The sequence below is a fragment of the Sardina pilchardus genome, chromosome 16 (assembly GCF_963854185.1).
Source record: "Sardina pilchardus chromosome 16, fSarPil1.1, whole genome shotgun sequence".
Classification (NCBI taxonomy): Eukaryota; Metazoa; Chordata; class Actinopteri; order Clupeiformes; family Clupeidae; genus Sardina; species Sardina pilchardus.
The window spans coordinates 13,894,991-13,918,800 of NC_085009.1; the positions used below are offsets into that span (position 1 = coordinate 13,894,991).

At 40.2% G+C, this 23,810-nt stretch overlaps 1 protein-coding gene across 1 annotated transcript; it reads left to right on the forward strand.

Annotated features, from left to right (window-relative positions):
- Nucleotides 1–6,194: 6,194 nt before the first annotated feature.
- Nucleotides 6,195–13,324, forward strand: zgc:77439 (uncharacterized protein LOC378987 homolog). Its single transcript, XM_062516441.1, has 8 exons — nucleotides 6,195–6,315; nucleotides 6,667–6,920; nucleotides 8,698–8,836; nucleotides 10,211–10,353; nucleotides 10,444–10,496; nucleotides 11,301–11,425; nucleotides 11,759–12,073; nucleotides 12,232–13,324. The coding sequence occupies exons 2-8, from the start codon at nucleotides 6,688–6,690 to the stop codon at nucleotides 12,574–12,576; spliced, it is 1,353 nt and encodes a 450-aa protein (XP_062372425.1). The 5' UTR covers nucleotides 6,195–6,315; nucleotides 6,667–6,687; the 3' UTR covers nucleotides 12,577–13,324.
- Nucleotides 13,325–23,810: the final 10,486 nt, after the last annotated feature.

Sequence of the window (23,810 nt, forward strand, 5' to 3'; positions counted from 1 at the left end):
TCCAACTCAGTGGCTGTATTCAAGTGATTTTGCAAAAATGACCAAAAAAGCTAATTCCATACCCTACCTTTAATGAGTCCTTCTGTGTACTTGTCTACTTCCTGGTGGGTGCTGGTAAGGCAGTGAAAGGCAGGGAATTCTGGGAGTTGTTGGATTTTATCCACATGACCCAAAAATACATTTTCTGCTTTTTTCTCCCATCTCAGGGGAAAATGAGGGAATGATGCAGGACCATTCGAAAATATGACTGGGTTTCTAACAATAAAAAGCTTAATGTAAATGGGTGAAATGCTCCTTTAATCATACAATGGCCCTGATATGTCACTAGACATTTAGAAATCATGCTAATTTCAAATACTTATATCACTGACAACAGTAGTCCGGCCAAGATATTGTCATTTAAAAGTGGAGTTGCAGCCCTCAACTGATGTTGATGTTGTTATGTTGTGTTTTGGTTTGATGCGCCGCCCTACACTTATCTACGAATCACGAAGTCAGTAGTATTTCGCCATCCGGGTTGCCAGCTATGCTAGTTACCACCATAGACAGCTGCTGCTACAAACGTGTCAGATAAAAAATGTCTAACGTTATGGAACCTAAAAGACCTTGTTATGAATCCGAAATACGTCTAAATAAAACAAGGATTTAGGAGATTGAGACGGCTGAAAACGGAGAAGAATTTGAAGACAGACGTGTTGTTAATTTGCTCCTGGACAGGTAAAGATTCATCAGTTTGGCTAACTTACTTGTAGGCTACTGTAAATGGACATTTCATAAATAGCCTATTCATGACAGTTGAACAAATTATGCATGTTCATGCAAAGTAACGTTATGTTGGCCATATGGAGGAGGTGGGTCATTGAATTGAAAAGGTAGGCTAATTGTTTGGGAAATAAAAGCAGCTAGTAGGCCTAGTCATTGCTAACGTTAGCAATGCATTATCAGAGTTCGTTTCTCTGTCATTATGCTGAGGAAAACAGCACTTGCCATTGAAAGCTAGCAGCCTACGTTCCTGCTGCAGCTAGCTGGCAACCGCGACTCAGAGGGGAGGGGGAGGCGACGCACCGCTCTACAGTATTTTGAAAGTAATTGCAGTACTCGTTTTGGCCAAAATCCTACATACAGTTCCTTTAAGACATTTTCTCGGGGGTGACACCCCCGAACCCCCACTACCGTTTGGGCTTAAGGACGGCTACAAAAAAAAGGTTTCACCTAGCTGTCGCATGTTGACGTTACATTTGATCACGCACAAAAGTGTCCCGGTTGTAGCTCAGAGAAATCTGGTCACCCTAAATTAGTCCCATATAGGATTACTATTCTGCGCTGGTTTGGAGTCACTAGGTCACATGATGTCAAAGCTATTGAGAAAAAAAAGACTATGAAGGTAATTCAGAAGGTACTTTACAGACGGTCCCTAAGTAGGTTGGCTAGGAGCAAGTAGTTGGGCCATCTGCTTGTACACTGTCTGCAAACACTGGGTGAAACCTGGTGAAACCGGCCGCATTAAAACAAAATAAAACAAAAATCTGTAGAATATCGAATATCAAACTACACCTCGGTTCATTATGATTGTTCACACTGCAGCCATAGTTATCCTTCAACTGACACTGATCTTGTCTTTAACTCATGTGCCTATGAAGTTGCCTGAACCCATCATCCAGGATAGAGAGTCTGTGCCTTTAGACTGAACTGAGGCCTGTCTGGTTTCCTGAACTTCCATCCAAAAGACTGCTTTTCAAGAATCGACCATCAGCACTACATCATCCCCTGTCAGTGGCCAATGTCATTGAACTCTGTGTTTGCAACTCTTGTTTGAGTGTCCCCTGATCCATCCATTCAAAATGTCACTGAACATGTTTGTTGCTGTTCTGTGCTACCTACTGCAGTTCTTGTAACCATCATTCCTCTGCAGCGATGTTAGACTTTGAAACATTTGATTGCTGTTGTTGCCACCAACGATGGCTCAACCAGTTATTAGGTTTAGGGGGCAATTGCTTTTTCACATGGGTGATATAGGTTTTGAATACTATTACTTGTAATAAATGAAATTATCATTTAAAAGCTGCATGTTGTGTTTACTCACATTGTCTTTGTCTTAGTTTGGATGATCTGAAACATTTAAAGGAACCGTATTTCAATTAATCTTGATTGAGCCCTGATCGGGGCTTTAAAATAAGGAATCACATCCAGGTAACATGGAGTAAATGCCAACATGGTTTTAAAACATTACCGTGCATGGTCAATAATACTGATCTCTCTAAGTAAAACCTCTGGTAAGATGTCCAGCAATTGAAATGACTCTTCTTGATTCATAAATGACATCACCCTGATTATCATCACTGTGTATTGATGATTCGCCAGTTGGCTTATGTTATAGGTCAGGGTCTGTGTCAACTATGGACTGTCTCTGATGTTGCAGCATGGGGGAAATACAGAAGTTGAAACATGCTCTCTAAGACATTAGAGCAACAGTGGATGCTGTCAAACCAGAGAAGGTCGAAAATGGATGGCATGGCCTAGCTTGGGATGTCACAATCAGCAATGGCATTGATCCCAGCACAGCAGTCAAGAGAGGCTTTGATGCCGTCATGGTGTACAATGGGTTAGTTTCATAGTGTAAAAGACACATGTAACAAATGTCAGAAATGTTGAGTGGGGAAAGTTTTTCAGGTTCTTGTGGGTATATTATTGATGTCATCTGTTTGTGTACACTTCTTTGACCCTTACATTCCATCAATCCCTGGTCTGGAAAAGTTCACCGGTGAGCATAGCACCCTGAAATCTGCTAGTCATTTCTTAGGTGTTTTTTTAAGAGAGGTAGATGAGGATTTATGGCGCAATAGAACTCCTTTATTATTTCTTATCAGTGATTATGTGTCAGTAGCATTATGTACACAGCTTATGGAAAACTACCACAGGCCCAGATGTGGCAGCTTGTACTTTATGTGAACAATTCCTGGACTGCGCCGGTGTTGTAATATGTTACCAGTTACTTATTGAACAGACAAAGGGAATTCTTGAAAGGTCTGAAGAGAACATAATTGTGCCCTCAGTGACCCGAAATGATTCGGGAGAAGTCAAGAGAGTTTTTAATTAATCATTTACTTTAAGGGCTTAAATTACTTCATTACATAAATGAGCTCTAAAGTAATGAAAACTGAATTTATGATTTTATTGACTATTACTCTTTAGCAATCGTGATTTTATTATTATTATTCATCCAGATGCCAAGATGTCTGCTTATGAATATTCAGGCACACCAAGCAAATATCTCTTGTTCTCAAGACCAAATTCTTTCACAAACAATAATTTCGTATTCAGCTATTCATTGGGCTTGGCACATACCCTGGAAATCCAGAGTTCTCGCGAGAGCACAATTTTAATTGTGTCTGCAAGATACTCTGGCAATGATGCATGTTACTTTTACCCCAGCCATTGAGGGAAACCAATCACATCGGTGTATCTGATATAGGCGGGCCAGAGGCAAGCTAAATTGATGACGACAGCACTGCAACATTCAAAGTCAGTAAACAGTGATATCAGGCACTGCTTGTTGTCTATGCACTCTAATGCGACCCAAATTGGGTTGTTTCTCACCCAGGGCCTGGGTCACTATTGGACAGCAAACATAGCCTACTGGGTTAGAATGACCTAGCATGATGGGTTGGTTATTTAACCCAATATATGGGTAAGAAAATCAACCAAAAATTGGGTTATTCTGACAAGGATGTTGGGTTACAGTGACCCAGAATATGAGTTTGTCCTTTTGACCCAATAATGGTTTAGATTGACTATGGGGACTATTTTCAGATGCTGCGTGATATCACTGCGCCCATGGTACGTTTGCAACTTGCCTTGATTATTACGCCAGATGAGAGTGTAGTTCCATGTCAAATCAGCCTTTATTTTCAGTTGGTCTTATTGCCCTTTCTAACTTGAGAAGAGACACGTTTTAAATGGGAAAATTACCGGAAATCTTAGTCACTTTGAAACATGATGCTAGCAGGCGAGATGCTACTGGTCTAATCCGATTCAATGATATAGGCTGTAGCTAAAAGTTGTATTGCCAGACTCACAGAATGGCTGGATGATCGGGAAAAAGGTAAATATCAATTGTTTTGCTCGAGGGGAGGTGGAAAATGATCTTATTTCCAAAAATGGCGGAATATCCCTTTAAAGGTGGCAAAATCCATTGACACCATATTTATTGACAGTGGGCTTTGATGATTAATTCCGGTATTACTGTATGGGATGGGTAAAAATACATATAATATCAAAGACCCTTATTGTAAGTGTATCAAAATAAACTAAAAAATACAGTAGCCACGCCATATATCAAAATAAAATACTGTATTTTTGTATTTTGAAAGGTAGGGAGCACGACATCACTTTGTAAACCTTCCACATCTGTCTATTTAATCTATTCCTTCTTCCCTACACTGATTCTGTGGACAGTGAGCAACAGTTTTTTTCTACGTGCCATACATCTGTAAGACATAGGCCGACAATCTGCAAAAACAGAATTCAACAGATCAACTGAACTTCAGCTATTGACCAAAGGGGGCATAACTATGGATTTTACACCGTGCTGTTTTAGGTAATACATGGGGCAACTCTTTGAGAAATGTTGTGGGGGAATGACTGGTTCCATGAATCCATGTGTTCCGATGATTAAAGTTCTCAGGAAACAACAGATCATCAAAGTCCTCATGAAACCTGAGGTTTGTGTTTGGGGCGCGGGGAGTATTGTGTGTGTGAGCGGTAGGGCTGCTGCCAGTACATGTTAGAGTTGAGCAGTTAAAGCTGAACCACATGTTTAATGTCATAAATGGCTCTGCTCCCAAATATTTACACTCTCACATAGAAATGGTCCATACACAACACAATCATAATAATAGGGCCAGTGTCCGTTCTTGTAAAGTACCCAGGGTTAACAGTGCAGCTAGAAGTGCTTTCTATACAGGCATCATATTGTGGCACAATTTGCCACTTTCCCTCAAAATTCTAAACTCCAGAGGGAGTTTTAGACGTCAGGTGAAGTCATTTTTATGGAATAGAGTAAATTAGCTTTTTAAATATAGGTGAATAATTTTATGTGATCTGTGATTTTTTTTGTTTTTTAGAATTCTCCCAATATCGGATGATTCTGTGTTATATGTTATTCTTTTGTTCTGTAATATGTCTTATATGTGTCTCAACCACCAAGGACCATGTTGGAAATAAGTGTTCACACTTTAACATGCCATCCTTTGGATTATGTTGTCTGTCTAATCCAAAATAAATCAAATCAAATAAAAAAAGAGCATTGCTGAGCAACCTAGATGTTACTCGTCTTGCACTAGAATACATTTTTTTCTACTCAATAACATAGAAAGGACAAAATACTATTTTGTATTTTAATTACTTAGTGGGATTTTTGCATTTCCATTGTTTACTGGCATAAGGGGCAGCCAATGCAGCCATGGCCAGCTGGTTAAACCCCTCACCGCTCCCCAAGCGCCGCTGTATGAAGGCAGCTCTCTGCTCCTGGTTAGTGTGCCTCACTTCACTGTGTGCTGTGTGTGCTTACTAATTCACGGATGGGATAAATGCAGAGACCAAATTCCTTGTATGCAAGTATAGCCTACTTTAGTCTGGTTATGTTATCACCAGACTCAATCTTTTAAGATCGGACATTAGTCTGGGGAGTCTGCGCTCTATTTTTATTGCATGAGAGGCATAGATCAAATGACTCTGTACGCTGTTGGATAGTCCTTCAACCAATCAGACCAACAGACCATCATCAGACAGGGTTCACCCAGCCAGAGTGTTCATCTGTGTTGTGTCACTATTGTGTGTGTGTGTGTGTGTGTGTGTGTGTGTGTGTGTGTGTGTGTGTGTTAGCTACACAGAAAAGTTCATGGATAGCACACAAATAATCTCATATCAGGACAAATTGACTGAGGAAAGGACATAGGCCTAATTTATTATTCTGCCAGACTATAGTCCTGTGTAAGGACAAATTGTAGAATAATGTACATACATGTATTTGAGATCCAGCTTCCAGTTACCATATAGTTATTAGCCATTTAAATTAAGTGAGAAGTGGGCCTAAGTTCACTTGGCTTGAAGTCAAGCTGTTACAATGGGCGGGGCATAGGTCTACTGTATTGGATGGTACTGGGATACAATTGACACGCAGAAGGCTATAAGGGCCCGTTTTGTTGCAAGTAGCCAGCTGCAGTTACAACATAGCCTGCACGAGCAAGGGGAGAGCTAATCCTATGGCGAAATCAGAAAACTGTTAGCATCATCACCCTTCTCAGAATTACTCAGGTGGGTAATTGCAATGTAGCCGTGTGCGATGAATGGTATGGTTTGACCAATAATAACAATTTTAACACACGCATCATTGTATCGTATGTGCTGATTCTAGCAGGTCCCTGTAGACACAATAACAATAGCGGCAGGTTCAAACACACGACTCCACTCCACTGGAAACAAATGCGGTAGCCTACTTGAGCAGCCTTCCGTGCTCTTAGCCTAGAGGAGACAATGTTTTGAAATTATGCCGTTGTCTACAACTAGGCTAGTTAATAAAAGTGCACGTAGCCCATAGACTCTGACGTGATTTTTAAATGAAAAGTCAACTCTAACATCTTCATCGATTTTTCTTTGGCTTTTCAGATCACACACAATTGAGTGTTGATGGTGGCCTTGAACTGTTGCAGCAAAATGTCAGGATTACGCGTCGCCGTTATTGGGGCAGGTGGTGCCGGATTATGCGCTGCCCGGCACCTTCTGTCCCGTCCAAAGATTTTTGCACCGCCGGTAGTGTATGAGCAGACCAAACATGTTGGGGGAACGTGGGTGTACGAGGAACGGGTGGGCAGCTATACTACTGGCGTGCCAATCCACAGCAGTATGTACCGTGATCTCAGGTAAGAACCGAGGACCTGCCAGAAAAACACTTTTGTGCATGGTTATTCATCATATAGGCTACATTGTGAATCCTAAAGATAGGGTGGTCATCCATTTAGTGAAATATAGAAGTAGCCTAAACATATTAAACATAGGCTGTAGGTATCCAAATCTCAATTTTGTAGACATTCCAAATTATGGACACATTGTCATGCATCCTGATTCCATTGTTGAAGCATGAGCAAATATCCCAAATGCAGCAAGCATAGTCTAAATATTATGTTTGGATTGGTTTTTACCTGATTTATTATGTTTGTTGGCGATACTTTAGAATAGTATTATAGGATCAAGAGTCAAATTCCTTGTTTGTTTACGCAAACCTGGCCAATAAAGCTGATTCGGATTCTGATACACACAGGTTTCTGGGTGACCATTAAACAGATGAGAACAAATCTCTGTAACATTTCAAAGAGCCTCCTCCTACAGGGAATGGCCTTTGAAACTGAAACACCACCTGGTTATAGACGAATTTATTAGTGGGCCTATGGAGTAAGGCCTCCTCTTAACGGCCATGCAGCATCGATTCATCTTAGCAACACCAGAACAGTGGCCAGGTCACCACATGATGCAAATCGTTCCCTTATTCATTCCCCCTAAAACACAATAACGTCTCAGTAACGTTTGGCCAAAGGCCACGACCCACGAGTGACAATTTGGCTATAGCAGCCGGAACTTGATTGTTGACCTGTGGAGCTCCAAAAGAACAGTTTTGGTGGAGCCAGGGTACACATAGTTCTGCGGTTGGGTAGCTGTGGTCTTATAGTATAGTTAGTACCCAGACATCCCTTCAGACAGCTTCCTCTTGCATCAGCAGTTACTCCTGTTGGATGTGGTTTGTCCTTTGTCATTGAATGACGCCATCACCCAGGATACCGTGGCTCTTGGTACACCACAAACCCTTGGCGTCCTGGTCACAGATTTCCCAGTAAGACGTGCTGCAACGATGTGTCCCCTTTTGACCCCCATGTATGTTCTGTGGATTGCAACATTTTAGCCAATTGCTCCTTTAATACAACCTTCACTTTCTGCTTATGAATGGAAACAAGGTATCAGGCCACACAGCTATTAGAACTGAAAGCTAAACATGTTATTGGCCAGTATTTCAGTTTCATGGCCCAATTCCTGTAGTGCAGTATAGTAATTGGAATGAGAATGTGATCCAGGGCTGGTTTCTTCTCTTTGGGACCTGGATGACCTTTACATGATCAAGAGAAACATGAATTCTGAGAAGTTCTATCAAGAAATGCATGAATAGATAGTGTCATGCCATTATGTCATGCCGAGGCTGACAGTGATAATGAACTAAAACATTCCAACAATTCTCAAAGAATGTCGGAGGAAAACAAGATTTGCATTCTTAATTTGCCAAGTTAGAGAGCAGACCTGCTGTATATTTGGTTCAAAAAGGCCCCAAAGTGAAAGGGAAAGGGTTCACATATATTGGATGTTTGTATGTATTATTATTAAATCAGCCACTTTTCTTAAATTGTTAAATATATCTTGGTATTTTGTTTGTGTTGTGTTTTTAACGTCTGCAGTAAAATGTAATGTATGTTTAATAAGGTAATATATATATATATATATATATATGTATATGTATATATGTGTGTGTGTGTGTGTGTATGTGTGTGTGTGTGTGTGTGTGTGTGTGTGTGTGTGACACCTGCTTGCATGTTTTAACAACTCTATAGTATATCATGAGGAGGTATGACCCAATTATTTCCCTTCATGCAACAGAACAAATATCCCAAAAGAGGTGATGTCGTTTCCTGATTTCCCCTTCGAAAAGCACCTCTCCTCGTTTGTCCATCACACAGAGGTCCGAAGGTATTTGGAGAAATACTGTGATCACTTTAAAATCAGGAATCATATAAAGGTAATGGTGTTTAATCATCTATGGATATAGGCCTAATGCATTAAGACAAACACATTAAAAGCACACTAAACTCCTGAGCCTGAGGAAGTGCATGGCGAAACGCGTTGCTCAGAAAATAAAAGTTTAAAAAGTGTAGTCCAATGGTGTGCGGTGATCCTTTTTTCTTTTTTATTAATCGTAAACCTGGTCATCAGCACCCAACGACTCAACTTAATTGGCTGTGCAAGGGGATTTTGGATTTTTTGAGCACACTAAACTCCTTTGAATTTATTTGCCATTGACATTTGGTGTCCAGTATCTTTCATATGGCTGAAGATGCCATGACACTGACAATGTACAGAATGTATACTGTAAAGTTTAACTCTTTGAGTACAAATAGGTATTTTCATAAACATTTCCAAAGTGATTTCAAAATGACTTGAATTGGCCTTTGATTTGGTAGTGGGACATGATGTACTATTGGTCTAGTTCCTGAAAATGTAACCAAGGTGAACTAATGACTCCAGTCTGCAAATGGAGCAGCACATGATGACTGGACAGACTAATGTGGGTCCAGGCAAGGTTGTAAGTGATGCAGATGCAATGAAAGATTCTAGAGCACTTTGCTCAACATTCATTCCCGTCATTCATTACACAAACTTGTTGCACTGCCATCTGATTGTCCTCAGACACCATCCACTGTGTTGTAATGTTTATCATATCATTTACATTTACCAATGTGTGTTAATTCATTCAGCAGATACTTTTATCCAAAGGTGTTTCTATCTATTTTATCCTAAAATGAGGGCTAACATCAAGTAGCATTGCAGAGGAGACCTTTGCTCACAATTAATACCACAACAAATGAGTAATATTGCCAGAGAAAGAGAGTGCAGAATAAGTGCTAGTCAAAGTATAGTCAAAGGAGATATTGGTAGAAGGAGGTGGAGGATTGAAGATAGGGATTGGCATGGTAAGTGTATGTTAGGTAAGGGATAATGGATGACCTTGGTATCTGTCAAAATAATCCAATGCAAGTGTGGCAACAATGGTATCATATAATAATCAAAATCAGCCAAATAGCAACAACGAGTGATCTTTGCTCATGGAATGATGTTGTCACATCAGTGAGGCAACCAATGAGATGACAGAAGGCGTGACTTCATTGGTCCAAATGCTATGGAATGATATGAAGAGATTGCTGAAAAAAGTAGTCTACCCCTTTATAGTTTAACCATTGCTACAGTATGCTTGCCTTTGTCCATTCATTGGTTCTGCTCAATTTGCTTCATTGTATGCTTCAGTTTTTCTCAATATTTGATATATGCAATATGCACAAGTAACCTTGTGAAGTTTTAGCCTACCCAATCAGATTCCTTCTTCCTTTTTTTATAGTTTGAGACAACAGTGGATGCTGTCAAACCAGTGAAGGTAGAAAATGGATGGCATGGCCTAGCTTGGGATGTCACCACCAGCAATGGCATTGATCCCAGCACTGCAGTCGAGAGAGGCTTTGATGCTGTCATAGTGTGTAATGGGTTAGTGCATGGATTTCTGTTTATAAAAGAAAAATATGTCTTTGAGAAATGAAATGGGATAAAATGATTCCACTTGTTTAATTTTATCAGGCACTTCTTTGACCCTTATTTTCCATCCATCCCTGGTCTGGACAAATTTACAGGTGGGTACGTTTTGCATGTCGCACAAGCCAGATTTTCAAAATGTATTCAGGTGAATTGCTGATTGCAACAGCATTTCTGCTTATAGGCAGATCTGTTTTGAATATTATTCTTTGTGATCATGTTTAAGCTGTTGTGACCTGGATATGCAACACGTTTTGATGATATTACTGGGACAAATATATTTGATCTATGGTATTAAAGTGTATTTAACAAATACTATATGGAAATGTGTTTATACAGTAGCTAGCCAAATTGTACAGAAAATGTCAAAAATTCTCCATGGAAAGTTTCTGGAGATGTTCCACTCCTCTGAGCCCCAATCATGTCACAAGATCATATATATATATAATAAAAGAGAGTAGTGAGTCACGTACTGAGTCATAAAAGAGTCATATACTGGACTCTTAAACCATAAACGAGATTAAAAGAGTAGCCTATTTATTGGCATTGTTCCTGTAATCTATTTGATTGCAAATAGAAAAATGCTTTTTCAAAGCACAAGAGTTTCTCTTGGCTGCTGTCTCTTACAGTTTGGCAGTAAACAGTTTACAGTTTATATTTGATAGTTTGGCTGTGTAGGCACACATTCGACCCATGTTTAGACCTGTTGCAGGACAAGGCACTGTATACAATAAGGTGGAACAAAAGTGGAAGACAATTTAAAAATGACAATGTTTTGAACCAACATGGTCTCCTTCAGGCAAATGACAGAATAGTTTGCCTGACAAAATCCTGTGTGCAGGATACTCCAGTGTGCAGACATTCTATTTTTTTTTATTTTTCTTTTTAAATTTTGTGCCCAGGAACTGTGATGCACAGCCATACCTATCGCAGCGCTGAGCCTTTTGCTGGGAAGTCAGTGGTGCTGCTGGGAGCTGGCCTTTCTGGACTGGACATCGCCATGGAGCTGTCCAGCGTCAACGCAGAGGTTGGTGATACAGACAGCTGGTTGCTACTTTGTAGTAATGTCAAACAGCAAGGTCCTGAGTTGAAGAGAAAGGAGCCTTGCAAAAAAAAAAAAAAAAACACACACTGTTGAACCCACAGAGGATGTGCCTCTATGGCAGGGCGTTGGACATGTGTGTGGTGTGGCTATTGAATTACAAGCATAACAAGTTTTCTTCATTACTGTTGAATTATATTAGACTCATTAGAAAGTGTTTTTATTGCGATGTTAATATTCCTCTGTTCATTAAACAGTGCACTTCTGTTCATTACTGTAACTAATACACCTCTGTTCGTTGGGTTGATCGACCAAAAGGTGGTGTTAAGTCACGGCCAGAAGCCCCTGAAAGGCCCCCTTCCTCCTGGTGTGCGGCAGTCGCCTCCCGTGTCTAAAGTCCTCGATGACGGCACCCTGGAGTTTGGGGACGGGAAGCAAGCCCGACCTGATGTGTTTCTGTTCTGCACTGGGTACAACTTCACCTTTCCATTCCTGGATCCGCAAGTAGGCGTGAAGGTGAAGGAGCACCTGGTCAGCCCACTCTATAAGTTCCTGATGCCCCCAGCGTATCCATCGCTGTTCATCGTGGGCATCTGCAGAGCCATCTGCCCCTTCCCACATTTCCACATCCAGGTAAGAGCTTTGAACCCACACATATAAGCAGTTCCACACCTTTGCAGATGCGTTTATATTGTTGAGTAACACACAGTAATATTGTATGTCTCCAATGATTTTGTTTCGTTCGTCATTTTGTTGGCGTTCTTCATCTCTCTCCGTCATCAATCCTTCAGACACAGTTCATCATGTCTGTGCTGGATGGTTCTTTCACACTCCCCTCACAAGAGGAGATGGAGAAGGACATGGAGCTCGATGAAGCCGCTCGCCGCGCCAGGGGCATTGCCACGCGTCATATCTTGAAGCTTGACTCAGAGCAGTGGGCCTACAACGACGAGCTGGCTGGTCTCGGTGGGTTTGAGCCACTTCCTCCGTACTGGAGCAACCTGTACGAGTCCAACAGGGTGTTCCGCTCCAAGGACATGCTCAACTACAAGACCTACAACTACAGAGTGCTCAATGAGAAGGAGTGGACAGTGCAAGGCCCACAGGGACAGTCTCTTCCCAAACCACTAGCATAAATGCTAGTTTGGCTCTTTAAAGGTAAACTATGCAACGTTTTTCAGTTAATCAATTTGTTCCATACTGTTATATATGATTAAATGAGTCATTACCAGTCGAACTATGTTTTTTTTCGGCCACCCTAGTGGTCTGTAGCGGTAGAACCACGCTTGCAATTTCAGGAGCCATCGGGCATGCACCCATGCTCTACTCCAGGAAGTGTCATGTAAAGTCTCATGAAAAGGCACGGCAGACTGACCGATTGAGGAGTTTTGTAAAATATACACGCTAAAGCTGTAGGGGAAGCTCCGCAGAGTTTTCCTTTAAGTAAACTGGTCAGGCAACTAATTTTGGGATCATCTTCAAATTAATTTTGTAGCCTATTAATTATTAACCTTTGCTGTAAATAAATCTACACATTTATTCCGACTGCAATTTTTGATGTTTGCTACTATCATTTACCACAGAGACTTTCGAAACTATAGCATCATCCCCTCTCTTTGCTGATTGCCCTTACCTTTCTGGGGTCTGTTGGAAATGTTTGTGAATTGTGGTGTTCCCAAGTCACGAGTTCTATAAACAGTTATCAGTTGACTGAGCTCTGTGGGTTTCTAACATGTTCTCATAATGAGGCAACCCTTTGCTGCCCAGTGCTCAGGCAGAAGGAATGGATTGCACAATGCTCACAGCTGGGGCTGCCTCTTCCCAAAACATGGCCGCCCCACCTTTTCCTATGAACTAAACAAAGGCATCTCAATAGAGTGAGGTAATGAAATGCTGCCATAATAAAACTGTTCATAGGAAAATGTTTTGGTTTTGCAGTTGGAATATTTGCATATAGCATGTACATTTTGTAAATGAAATGTAGAAACATGTTACATGTCCAGCACGTTGACTAGTGGAAATTCCTTTTCTGATATCTGAAATTGAATTATGACCAGTTATAAAATGAATTGTAGATCTTGAATACTGCATGTTTGCCTCAGGGCTACTGAGAGGAAATTGTGCAAAGCTAATACACCTACTTATCTCTCATGCTACCTGTTGCTACTGTCCTTCACACCTGGAAACTCTTTTCCACCTTCAAAACTATTCAATCCTCCACCTCTTCCACCAGCTACCAACCTCAAAGCTGCCATCTTTGCTTCAATCTTCAGCCATCAGTAGTTAGTTCCTTGAACCAAGCAGTCACAACCTACAGTAGGCCTACCTTGTTAGAGTGCAACAACAACAAAAGAAAACCCTACATGCTGCAGTCTGACTGCTCTAAGGCTTTAGAAAGGGCTTCCAAACAAATCACAGAATTTCTCTCGGGGAATGACCGTCTTGATCCTGACCAGTCCGGCTACGAAAGTTGCCTCTCCAGCAAAACGGCTAAATTACAACCGGTTGAGAAAAAAACTAATGACGATGCAACTACGTTGTCCAAACATTCCACCAGGGGAAACTGAACAGTCCAACCACTAGAATATGATAAACAACCAAAGCCAATTAGGCTAGGCCTTCTTTGTTTGCAATATTTCTTGGCTTCAACTAACAGTTGTTTTAGTAGTTTAGAACAAAACAAAATAATAATATAATATAAATAGTATAACAATATTACAGACTACTTAGCCCAATTGCCTCTCCCTCTCTGGCCAGACACCTTACTGACATATGCGGGAAACACAGCAGCATATTTAACTTAAAAAAAATGTGATCTCGAGATTGTCTCTCTGTTATATCCGCTTGGATGAAGGAACACCACCACCAGAACAGTAATAAGTCAAAATTACATGTTGGATATGCTGCAAAAGCAATACTGTAGTGACAACTTTTTTTTTTTTTTTTTTATGTCTGTTTCACAATAAATGGACATGATGACAGCTTTGCCACTGTGTATTTATTGGAAATCATGCAATTTATTTGCTGCTGAGGATCAATGCAACATGAAAATAGCCTACTTTGGCTTTCCCATGATTCCAGCGTAACTTAACTCTGGGATAAGCAGTATACATGATACTGTATTTAAAATACGTATCAAAATAGTATTTTGTTATTTGTATTTTACAGTTTTTCCAATTGCTAACACACTAAAATGGCATTCAAAGCACAATTATTCAAACTGACACAGAGAGAGCAACACATCCTCTCAAGTCTCCAAATGTCTAAACACATACTCAGCTTTACACACATTTAGCAATTCAAAATGGCACTTTTTGCATGCACTGAACACGGTTCTCTGTGTAAGACACAAAAATCTGACATAAAGTAACGTGTTTGCAGTTTCAAAACAATGCCGTCCAAGATAACACACATGAGCTAATTGTCGGTAAATACCTGTGCCACCTAGCCAAACACCTCAATGTTTAATTTATACCACTTCAATCAGAAAGTAAGCACTTAAAAGACCACAGGTAAGGTGACGCAAGGCAACTTTATTTATATAGCACATTTTGTTCATCAGGGCAAGTGTGTGCCATGTGGTGCAAAAGTTTGATTTTGATAATGCTATAGGCCTATGTAGTTTTGGTTGCTGTGCTTCATTTTGACAGGTAGATTGAGGTATTTTGCAATTTGGGGTGTTGTTTTGTGAATTGTTTGTGGATTTTCAAAATTGTGTATGAGTAGGCTATTCAAAATTGTGTATGAGTTTTCAAAATTGTGTTTTAGCAATTGGAAAAAACTGTATTGAGTTGAAGAAAATGGCTTCGTATTTTGAATCAAAATATTTTTGGTTAAACAATTAGTCATGTGATGAGATGATAGAATTGCCTCTGAGTGGAGCTGACTTTCTTGTCCAGACTTGTCCTTTATTTTGTACTTTTTCATCATCAAAAACTGAGTGGTTCCCCTGCAACAAAGTGTTCATAAAGTTGCCTGTCTCATATATTACCCAAAACAACACGATGGAAAGTCCATAGTTATGCCCCTTGGTGTCAATGTAACCCCATTTAGTGTGTTGGGCCTACACTCAGTTAGTTACAGTAAAAACAACTTAAAGGGTCATGATCCTACCATGATCAACAGCGTTACACAGTGCAATATCAATTATTCTGAGCATGCATTGATAATGTCAGAGAATTGAGTCTCATTTAGGTGATAGAACTGAACTGGGTTGCTTTATGCTCACATTCTGTGGCTCTCAATAGGTTCGCGATTTGTTGGTACCATTACAGTAACAGGCACTTTCGCTTAGAATTAAAGCCTTTGCACCTCCTGGTGGTTGAATAGAGTTTTTGTCCAGTGTCCCCATATATTCGGTGCCTTTCTTGAATTGTGGTTTGCACTGCCAGTTTAACCACCTGTTAGATTTAATCAATAATTGTAATTTGTATTTTGCAGGATTGGAACAAATCTAATGTTGTTAGTAGCAAAAAATACTTTCAGGGATTCTATTTGGAGTATTTTAAATACTTAAAAATAATTTTTCCTTTTTTCTCTAAAAAACAAATACAAATTTCATCACTCACTTAAATATACTATCTAACCATCAGCTATGCATGACACGTCTTGGTAGTTATTTCTTCTTCTTGTCATGTCTGAAGGTAGAAAAAATGAAAAAAAAAGTCACCTTAGGTCAGCATGGGTGATGAGAAAATCAGCCGACCTGTTCAATTTGACGTTCTACATTCATTGGTACTGGACGTGTTGGGCAGTTTGCAATGTTACAGTTGATTCCACTGTTGCAAAGTCTGCTTGTTGTCAGTTCAGTCATGGTTTACATTGATATGGGACGCTGATTACATTTGTTTTACCAGATCTTGAGCCCCATTGTACAGAGGTAATAGCCCTTTGCCAGCCAATCATAAAAAAGTATTTCTTGTCTTTTTGGGGTATACTTTTCAATAATATGCCCTACAGTTTCTTTTAAAAGTTGGTATACCATGATTATTGATTAGTGTTTCACATCTGTATTTTGTATTTTATTTTGTTACATTTTGTGAACCAGTATTTGTAGTTTGTAGCAAAATAGTTTTTGATGTATTTGTGCCCACCTCTGGTAGTGAGGTCACAGAAATCTGAACGAATACAGTCAAGTCGTAAATGAACGAAATCAATTGTGGTACAAGTCTTATCTCTGAAAGACACAGACTAACCGGAAATGTGATTTGAATGTTGTGTGACTTGGGCTGTAAAAAACGAAGGCTGTGAGTGCTGTGTGTGGTTGTGTGTGGGTGTGTCTATCTATCGGAGCACGCACACGTGTCTACACCGTGCATGCAGCAACTCACCATCCACCCCACATCCAACATGTCCTCAACCCACAGGCATGTAGCCATTTTGAATCATTTTCTAATTCCTTCCACTGAACACACACACTCCAGCTCTCAGGGGACTCTCCTTCTGACCGCGGAGCGTTATTCACGGACGTGCCCCCCTCGCCCCAAATTCTCACATCACAGGAAATTCCAAGCGGTCCCACTCTACAACAATACTCCAGGCACATGCTTTCTCCATATCTCACCCCACACTCTCACTCATTCCTTTCTTCTGGAGCTCTTGTAGTCTGAGTCATCATTTTAGGTTTAGGGTGAACATGTCCATCTGTGCTGAAGCCAAATGGTTAAATGTGGTAGTGATTATGCAGATAAAGCTCACGGGAATTGGTTTAATTTCACCTTCTGTGCAGTGTTTTTTTTCCCTATATACTATATAGGAAACTATAATGACAAATGACAGTGCCAGAAAATAGTATGTCAGTGATGGGAAAGTTGAGAAATTTCAGGAAATTCTTTAACATTGTTGTGTGTGTGTGTGTGTGTGTGTGTGTGTGCCCGCCCCCCCCCCACCCCCCCCCCTGCAAAAGCAATATAGTGAGAACCTTTTTTTTTTAGAAAAAATGTCTGTTTCACAATAAATGGACATGATGACAACTTTTGACAATGTGTATTTATTTGAAATCATGCAATTTAACCAAATGGTTACATTTGGTAGTGATTATGCAGAAGGGAAAAGGGAATTGGTTTAATTTCACTTTCTGTTCAGTGTTTTTTTCCTGGTAAACTATAATGACAAATGACAGTGCCAGAAAATAGTATGTCAGTGATGGGAAAGTTGAGAAATATCAGGAAATTCTTTAACATTGTTGTGTGTGTGTGTGTGTGTGTGTGTGTGTGTGTGTGTGTGTGTGTGCGTGTGCGTGTGCGTGTGCAGTTTGGGGGGTGGAGGGGTGAGGGGTTCTGTTTCCTTCATCTGTCCATCTGTTCAGCTCATTTATGGTTAGTCTTGGGTCATTTCCTGTGCTCCCGCTCAAAGCCACGGCAGTAAGATAACATACCATATCTGTACAATTGGTAATGTCTAGTGTGCACCCGTAGTCTAATATATTTAGTCCGTGACTCAGCAAGTGTCCTGCTGCATCACTGCAACGGTCCACCATGACCACGAGGAATCCATGAAGTGCCGTCATGGCCACATCGCCTTCACTCCTGTGACCTTTTCTCTACATTATAGGCAATGTCCTTTCATATTGTAGGGTCTGTCTGTCTTTGTGAGTGATCATTCGCCATGGTCAGTATATACTGTATCTGTCTACTTTTACAGTCATTCACCTTTATACATCATGCCTGAACAGTAGCTAATGTGGAGAGGTTTGATGACATCACTTATGTTACCAGTTACCACTGGGAATTTATGACTTTCTTTTGTTTCTGTATAATTTTTTCAATGTGTTGGTTCACAGCTGTCACTAGCTAGCGAACATTCTGTATTACATATAGGGGTTACGTTTTTATAAAATAATAATAGTAATAATAATAATAATGATAACTAGAAATGCAATTCCAAGGAATTACCAGTGCATGAAAATGCAAAAAAATGTAGATATGGCTACTAAGGTGTAGCTAGGGTAAACATGGTGGTTGCATAGTTTAAAGAGAGTTGATAGTGTTAAGGTAGACATTTTAAAGCTTAAACATTCCTGTTCTAACTTAACTAATAATTTCTAACAGGTATTCTAAAATGTTAACTATGCTAACAATGCTAACCAGGTTGATAAGTTAACTTAGCTGATAATTTCTAGCAGTAATGTTAAAAATGCTAACTATGCTAACATTGCTAACTATGTTAACAATGCTAACCAGGTTGATTAGCTAACTTAGCTAATCATTTTAGCAGTTGTGCTAAACATGCTAACTATGCTAACAATGTTAACTATGCTAACAATGCTAACCAGGTTGATTAGCTAACTTAGCTAATCATTTTTAGCAGTTATGCTAAAAATGCTAACTATGCTAACAATGCTAACCATGCTAACAATGCTAACTTGCTAGTGAGGACTTTTATTTTGAAACAGTAGTTGCTAGGGTATCCATGGTGCCCACTATCAGGAATAAAGAAGCTACGAAAGTATAATCATGTTGGTTGCTATGGAAACTGTCAAAAACGCTTAATTTTAATGGTTGCTATGTTGGTTGCTAGGTACATGGAGGTTTCATGTAGTTGAATGGAAGCATAGTTGATGATAACTGACAGTTGGAATCGTTGAACAGTTCAATAGATGAGTAGTTTCAATGGTTAAATGATTTAATAGTGTATTATTGCAGCGAGGACTTTTATTTTGAAACAGTTGTGGACAGAGGAAACAGTTAACAGGATATGTAGTCTTCACAGAGAGATTGTCTGCTTAATAGCCTGAGAGAGAGAGGGCTGCTGCAGGTGGGGCTGGCCACCTGGCATAAGATTCTAATTGCTCAACGACCCGATTGTGATGTCATAGAGGCCAATGTTAAGTCTATGGGGTAATTTTTAATAGTTTTTAATTTATAGTTTAAAAAGTATAAAAGTTACAAAGTTGAAAAATTATAGCAACCCGATCCATTAGAAGACCTACGTTACAGAGTTTGAATGAAGTTTCTAAGTTAAACGGTTGAAGAGGAATTGCGGGCAGAAAAAGTGGTAAGCAGAATAATAATAAGAAGTCTAGGAAGAACAGTACAGTGCATTTTCATGCACTGTAATAATGATGATGAGGATGATGTTTTATTTTGTATTATTAACATTTCAGAAATAGGGTTTATCCACCTCTCAAAAGAGTTTATTCACCAATTGCAACTGTTAACATGTATCCACATTCATAATACGACCCTCATCACACATAAACTCTGGCCATTTAATGCCACTGTTGTAGACATTGGATAATAACCTCCACTATCATCAAACATGTCCTTGAAAAAATCCAATACCATATCACACAGTCTACCATACTGTGATCACAGAATTCATAGTTTACCCACCTCTTATTTTACCACTACACCCCTGTATATGGATGATAAATATTTGTACTGTGTAGTGAAGTGTTCGATTCAGCTTGTGTAACCTTGTAGACAGTGAAGCACCAGGCCAACAGCCATGCTTGCTGCTTACCCCACCTTTGTCTGACTCCACTACTGCTCACTTATGACGTCTAACTCCATTTCTGGATCATCAGATGTCAATGTCAAAATGAGGACATATTGTTAGGCCAACTAAGTGCCAAGTATGACTGACCATCTGACTGATAATCAACACATCCTTCCAGCTAGATAATGTTGGGCATCTGTAAAAGTTCTAATTAACATCCTGGCATTTACGGAATCACTGAATGCTGTTCACATTTAGTCAGGACCCCAAGATCAAAAATGGCTGTGTTTAACATGAAATCATGTGTATCGGCAAGGCTCAAATTTACTGGAAATGAAACTGCCTTAAGTCAGGGACACATTACTGTAACAGTGGAGGAGCTTGAGGGTTCGATGAGACCCTGCTTACCTTGGTTTTAATGTAAACAAGCACCACTGTATTGTAGCCTATCTGTATTGATAGCCTCAGAATTAAAACCTTTAACACTGACTAGCCTGATGACAAAAGAAAATTGGTCAATCTTCTTATCAAAATAAATAAATTGCTCTTATCCTGGCCTGTTTCTCCTAAACCAACCAAAGAGGTATTTTTAGAAGGCTATTTTGAGATCTGATCAAATTAGTTTAAATTAAATTAAAATGGACTTGGGCTGAGATAGGAGACCTGTTTCTGAGGATTAGAATTTAGAAAATATGGAAGAATTACCCAAAATGTCATACTGTATACTGATGTTACAGTTTTTTACAACTGTTTACACATATTTTCAAAACTCTGTCTATTTTTCAAAACTCACACAGAAACCCACAAAATCTCACAGAAAATGCAAAATGCCTCAAATCTTGAGCAAAACGACACACAATATTGAAAATGTCTAAAGCAATCATTCACCTCGCATTATAAATACGTTTGTGATAATGTGACATTTTGGATACATTACTGTATGTACACACTGTTGTTCAAAACCTAAAGCTCTTCTGTCTTTCGTGGGTTGATGTTTCCATACAAGAGTGAGTCATCTCACTGAAACAACTGAAATACACAGAAAAGATGTAAGCAATATTACTGTAAAACCAGAAATAGTGTGTGGGTGGGGGGGTGCTGTGCAGTGGGCGTGTATAGGCTATGCATAGGTCTATAGACCCTTTCAACTACAGAGACAACCATTGGCATTCCTAAGGCATTTCCGGAGGCATAACAACACATACTGGTTACGTGGGGACAAAAATAAAGTCCACTTTTTGTAGAACATTACACTAAAGTCCAATTCACTAGTTCGCCCATCGGTATGATTGTTATGCTGTTCATAGGCCTCTATAAGGCAGTGGCCGAATGGTTTTCAGTAAGGAATGAGGTTAGGACTGAGTGTGAATAACTGGCAAATAAGTGTGGCATTTGTTGTGTATGAAAAACGAAATCAAGCTACTTCCTGTTAGATTTCTGTGTGTTAGGTAGAGAATTGTGTGTTTTGCAAAATGTGTGTTAGGATATTGAAAACTGAGTCAAACACTGAATTAGTGTATAGTTTTGCAGATTTTACAGACATGTTTAGAGAATTGTGTGAAATGCAAAAATGTAGTGTTTAAGCAGTTGAAACAAAATATAAATTGAGCTCAATTATGTCAAGCAGACAAGCAGAGGTGGACATCCCAGATCCAGAAAGTAAAAGGCCATATAAGCCTATTCTGTCTACCTGTATACTTAACACAGCTGATATCACTAATTATCTGATGTACCTGGCTGCTAATTAGGATAAGCTGGTTTACTAAATGGCTAAATTTACTTTCTGAACCCGGGATGTCCGCCTCGGAATACAAGCTAGACAACGGAGATATCCCATTTTGAATTCCTTCCCTCTAGGTATAACATTCCTCAAATATGTAGCCTAGAGTAAATTATGACAATTGATTGCATAACAATAGACTAAATGCAAATATAAGTTTACTCACCGCAAAGCACTGCACCTCCCGATAATCATTAGACTCAGCCCTCGGTCTATGGCATCAGGGCAACCTGTGGTGAGTAGACAAGCCCGGTCCCGACCTGGCCAGTGCCCGCCTCGGGCATGGGAGGCAGGTGTCTTAGCAAAGAGTGCGGTGAGTGGCGTGGCCAGGTTGCTTACACAAAACTAAGTGATGAAAGTTCCTGTAGAAATTGACAAATGGCAAAGAATCTTTGCACCTCCTGACATGCTGTAGGTGGGCTACGCCCAGTTTGAAAAGTAAAAAGTATTTCAGGCTATCTCTGAACATACTGTATATTGCATATTGCATTTTGCATGCACCTTTTGGACACTGTGGTATTGCACTTTTCCAGTGTCTATGACTGGTGCCATGTATTTATTGTTGGGGTTAATAAAGTGATCTATCTATCTATCTATCTATCTATCTATAACATATATGTTTTCTTATGAGTGAAAGAAAGTGCAACCTTCTGAATTTTGCGGAGAAATGCCATGGTTTTGTGGACAATTTTAGATTACGCTGTTGCAGAGGTTTGCCACATATTAATGCATTTCCTTAGACATAATTAATTCTGCTCGTTAATCAAAAGCCTCTAACATGTAGAGTCCCACTCACTAATCCCCCTATTTTCATATACTCATACACACACATGCACACACACATGCACGCTCATACTGTACACACACACACACACACACACACACAAATACAGAGACCAACAAAACCACTCATATTCCCACACCCTACAGCCAAACCCTGTGAATCAGTCTTCCAGCACAGGGTGTCTTCAGGAGGCAGGAAAGTCTGAGACAGCGTTCTCTCAAACTGCTAAAATAGTGTGTGTGAGTCAGGCCCCTACTTCGCCCAAGTGTTCCAGACACACACACTGCTAGCGTTTTTTATTGTCCAGGGTGTGTTACTACAACTCCAATAAAGGCGCGATTGTGCCACAAACTGCAAAGCAACGAGCCTCCGTGGCCAAGACCGTTTAATGTAGAATCCATGACTTGAGGTTGAAGTCAGTGGACCCTAACAGATGACATTTTTTATGCCAGATCATCCATTGCTCATCACTGTGTGGTATTTCTTGACAGCACGCTTGTAACAGGTCTCAGCGATTACGACAGGTTTTCCGCTCTGTAGATTTCAATGAGGGCACGTGTGTCTCTTCAGCATGAGGGGTAGAGAGAAAGGGGGGGCAGGGGGAGGCTGTGTGCAAGGGAGACTCGAGGAGAGTTTGGGAGAGTTTTCCAGGTGCCACTGTGACTGTGTAACACCGATGTGTAAACATGAATCAGTGGAAGATTGGCACTTTCTAAATGGAGCATGTAGTGCCAGGTACCAGGTAAACATGACACATGACACATGAGACACACACACACACACACACACACGGACACGCACACACGCACACACACGCACGCACGCACGCAGGCACACACACACACACACACACACACACACACACACACACACACACACACACACACACACACACACACACACACACACATCTAGATGTCTGCAGTGTGTTCAGCACCCTCATTAAAAAACAAGACATGGATTTGTTGTCAAGGCCCCAGCTTACAAGTTCTTTAACTCGCTAGTTTAAAATGCTGGCTGCAGACGGCACAAACTTTTCTCCAGCCTGGCTGTTCTGTTAAGGCTCTGGTGCGCGCGTGCGCGCGCGCGCACACACATACACACACACACACACAGAGGCAAGCCCACAGTCACACTCACTTAACAGTGCAAACAATGATTCACTGTATGTATAGAACTGTTTAACGAGACGAGACAGAGAAGAAACAATGTTCTGACCCCCAACGTCCTCATGAAGGAAGCATTTTCCATTGCATTTCAAGATACTGCAGGCCTAATGTGTGTCATTGACACTCTTACAGTTACCATTTATCTTCATTGTACCGAGTATAAAGTTGCTGCTGTCAGAAGTAACTGAATGACTTACT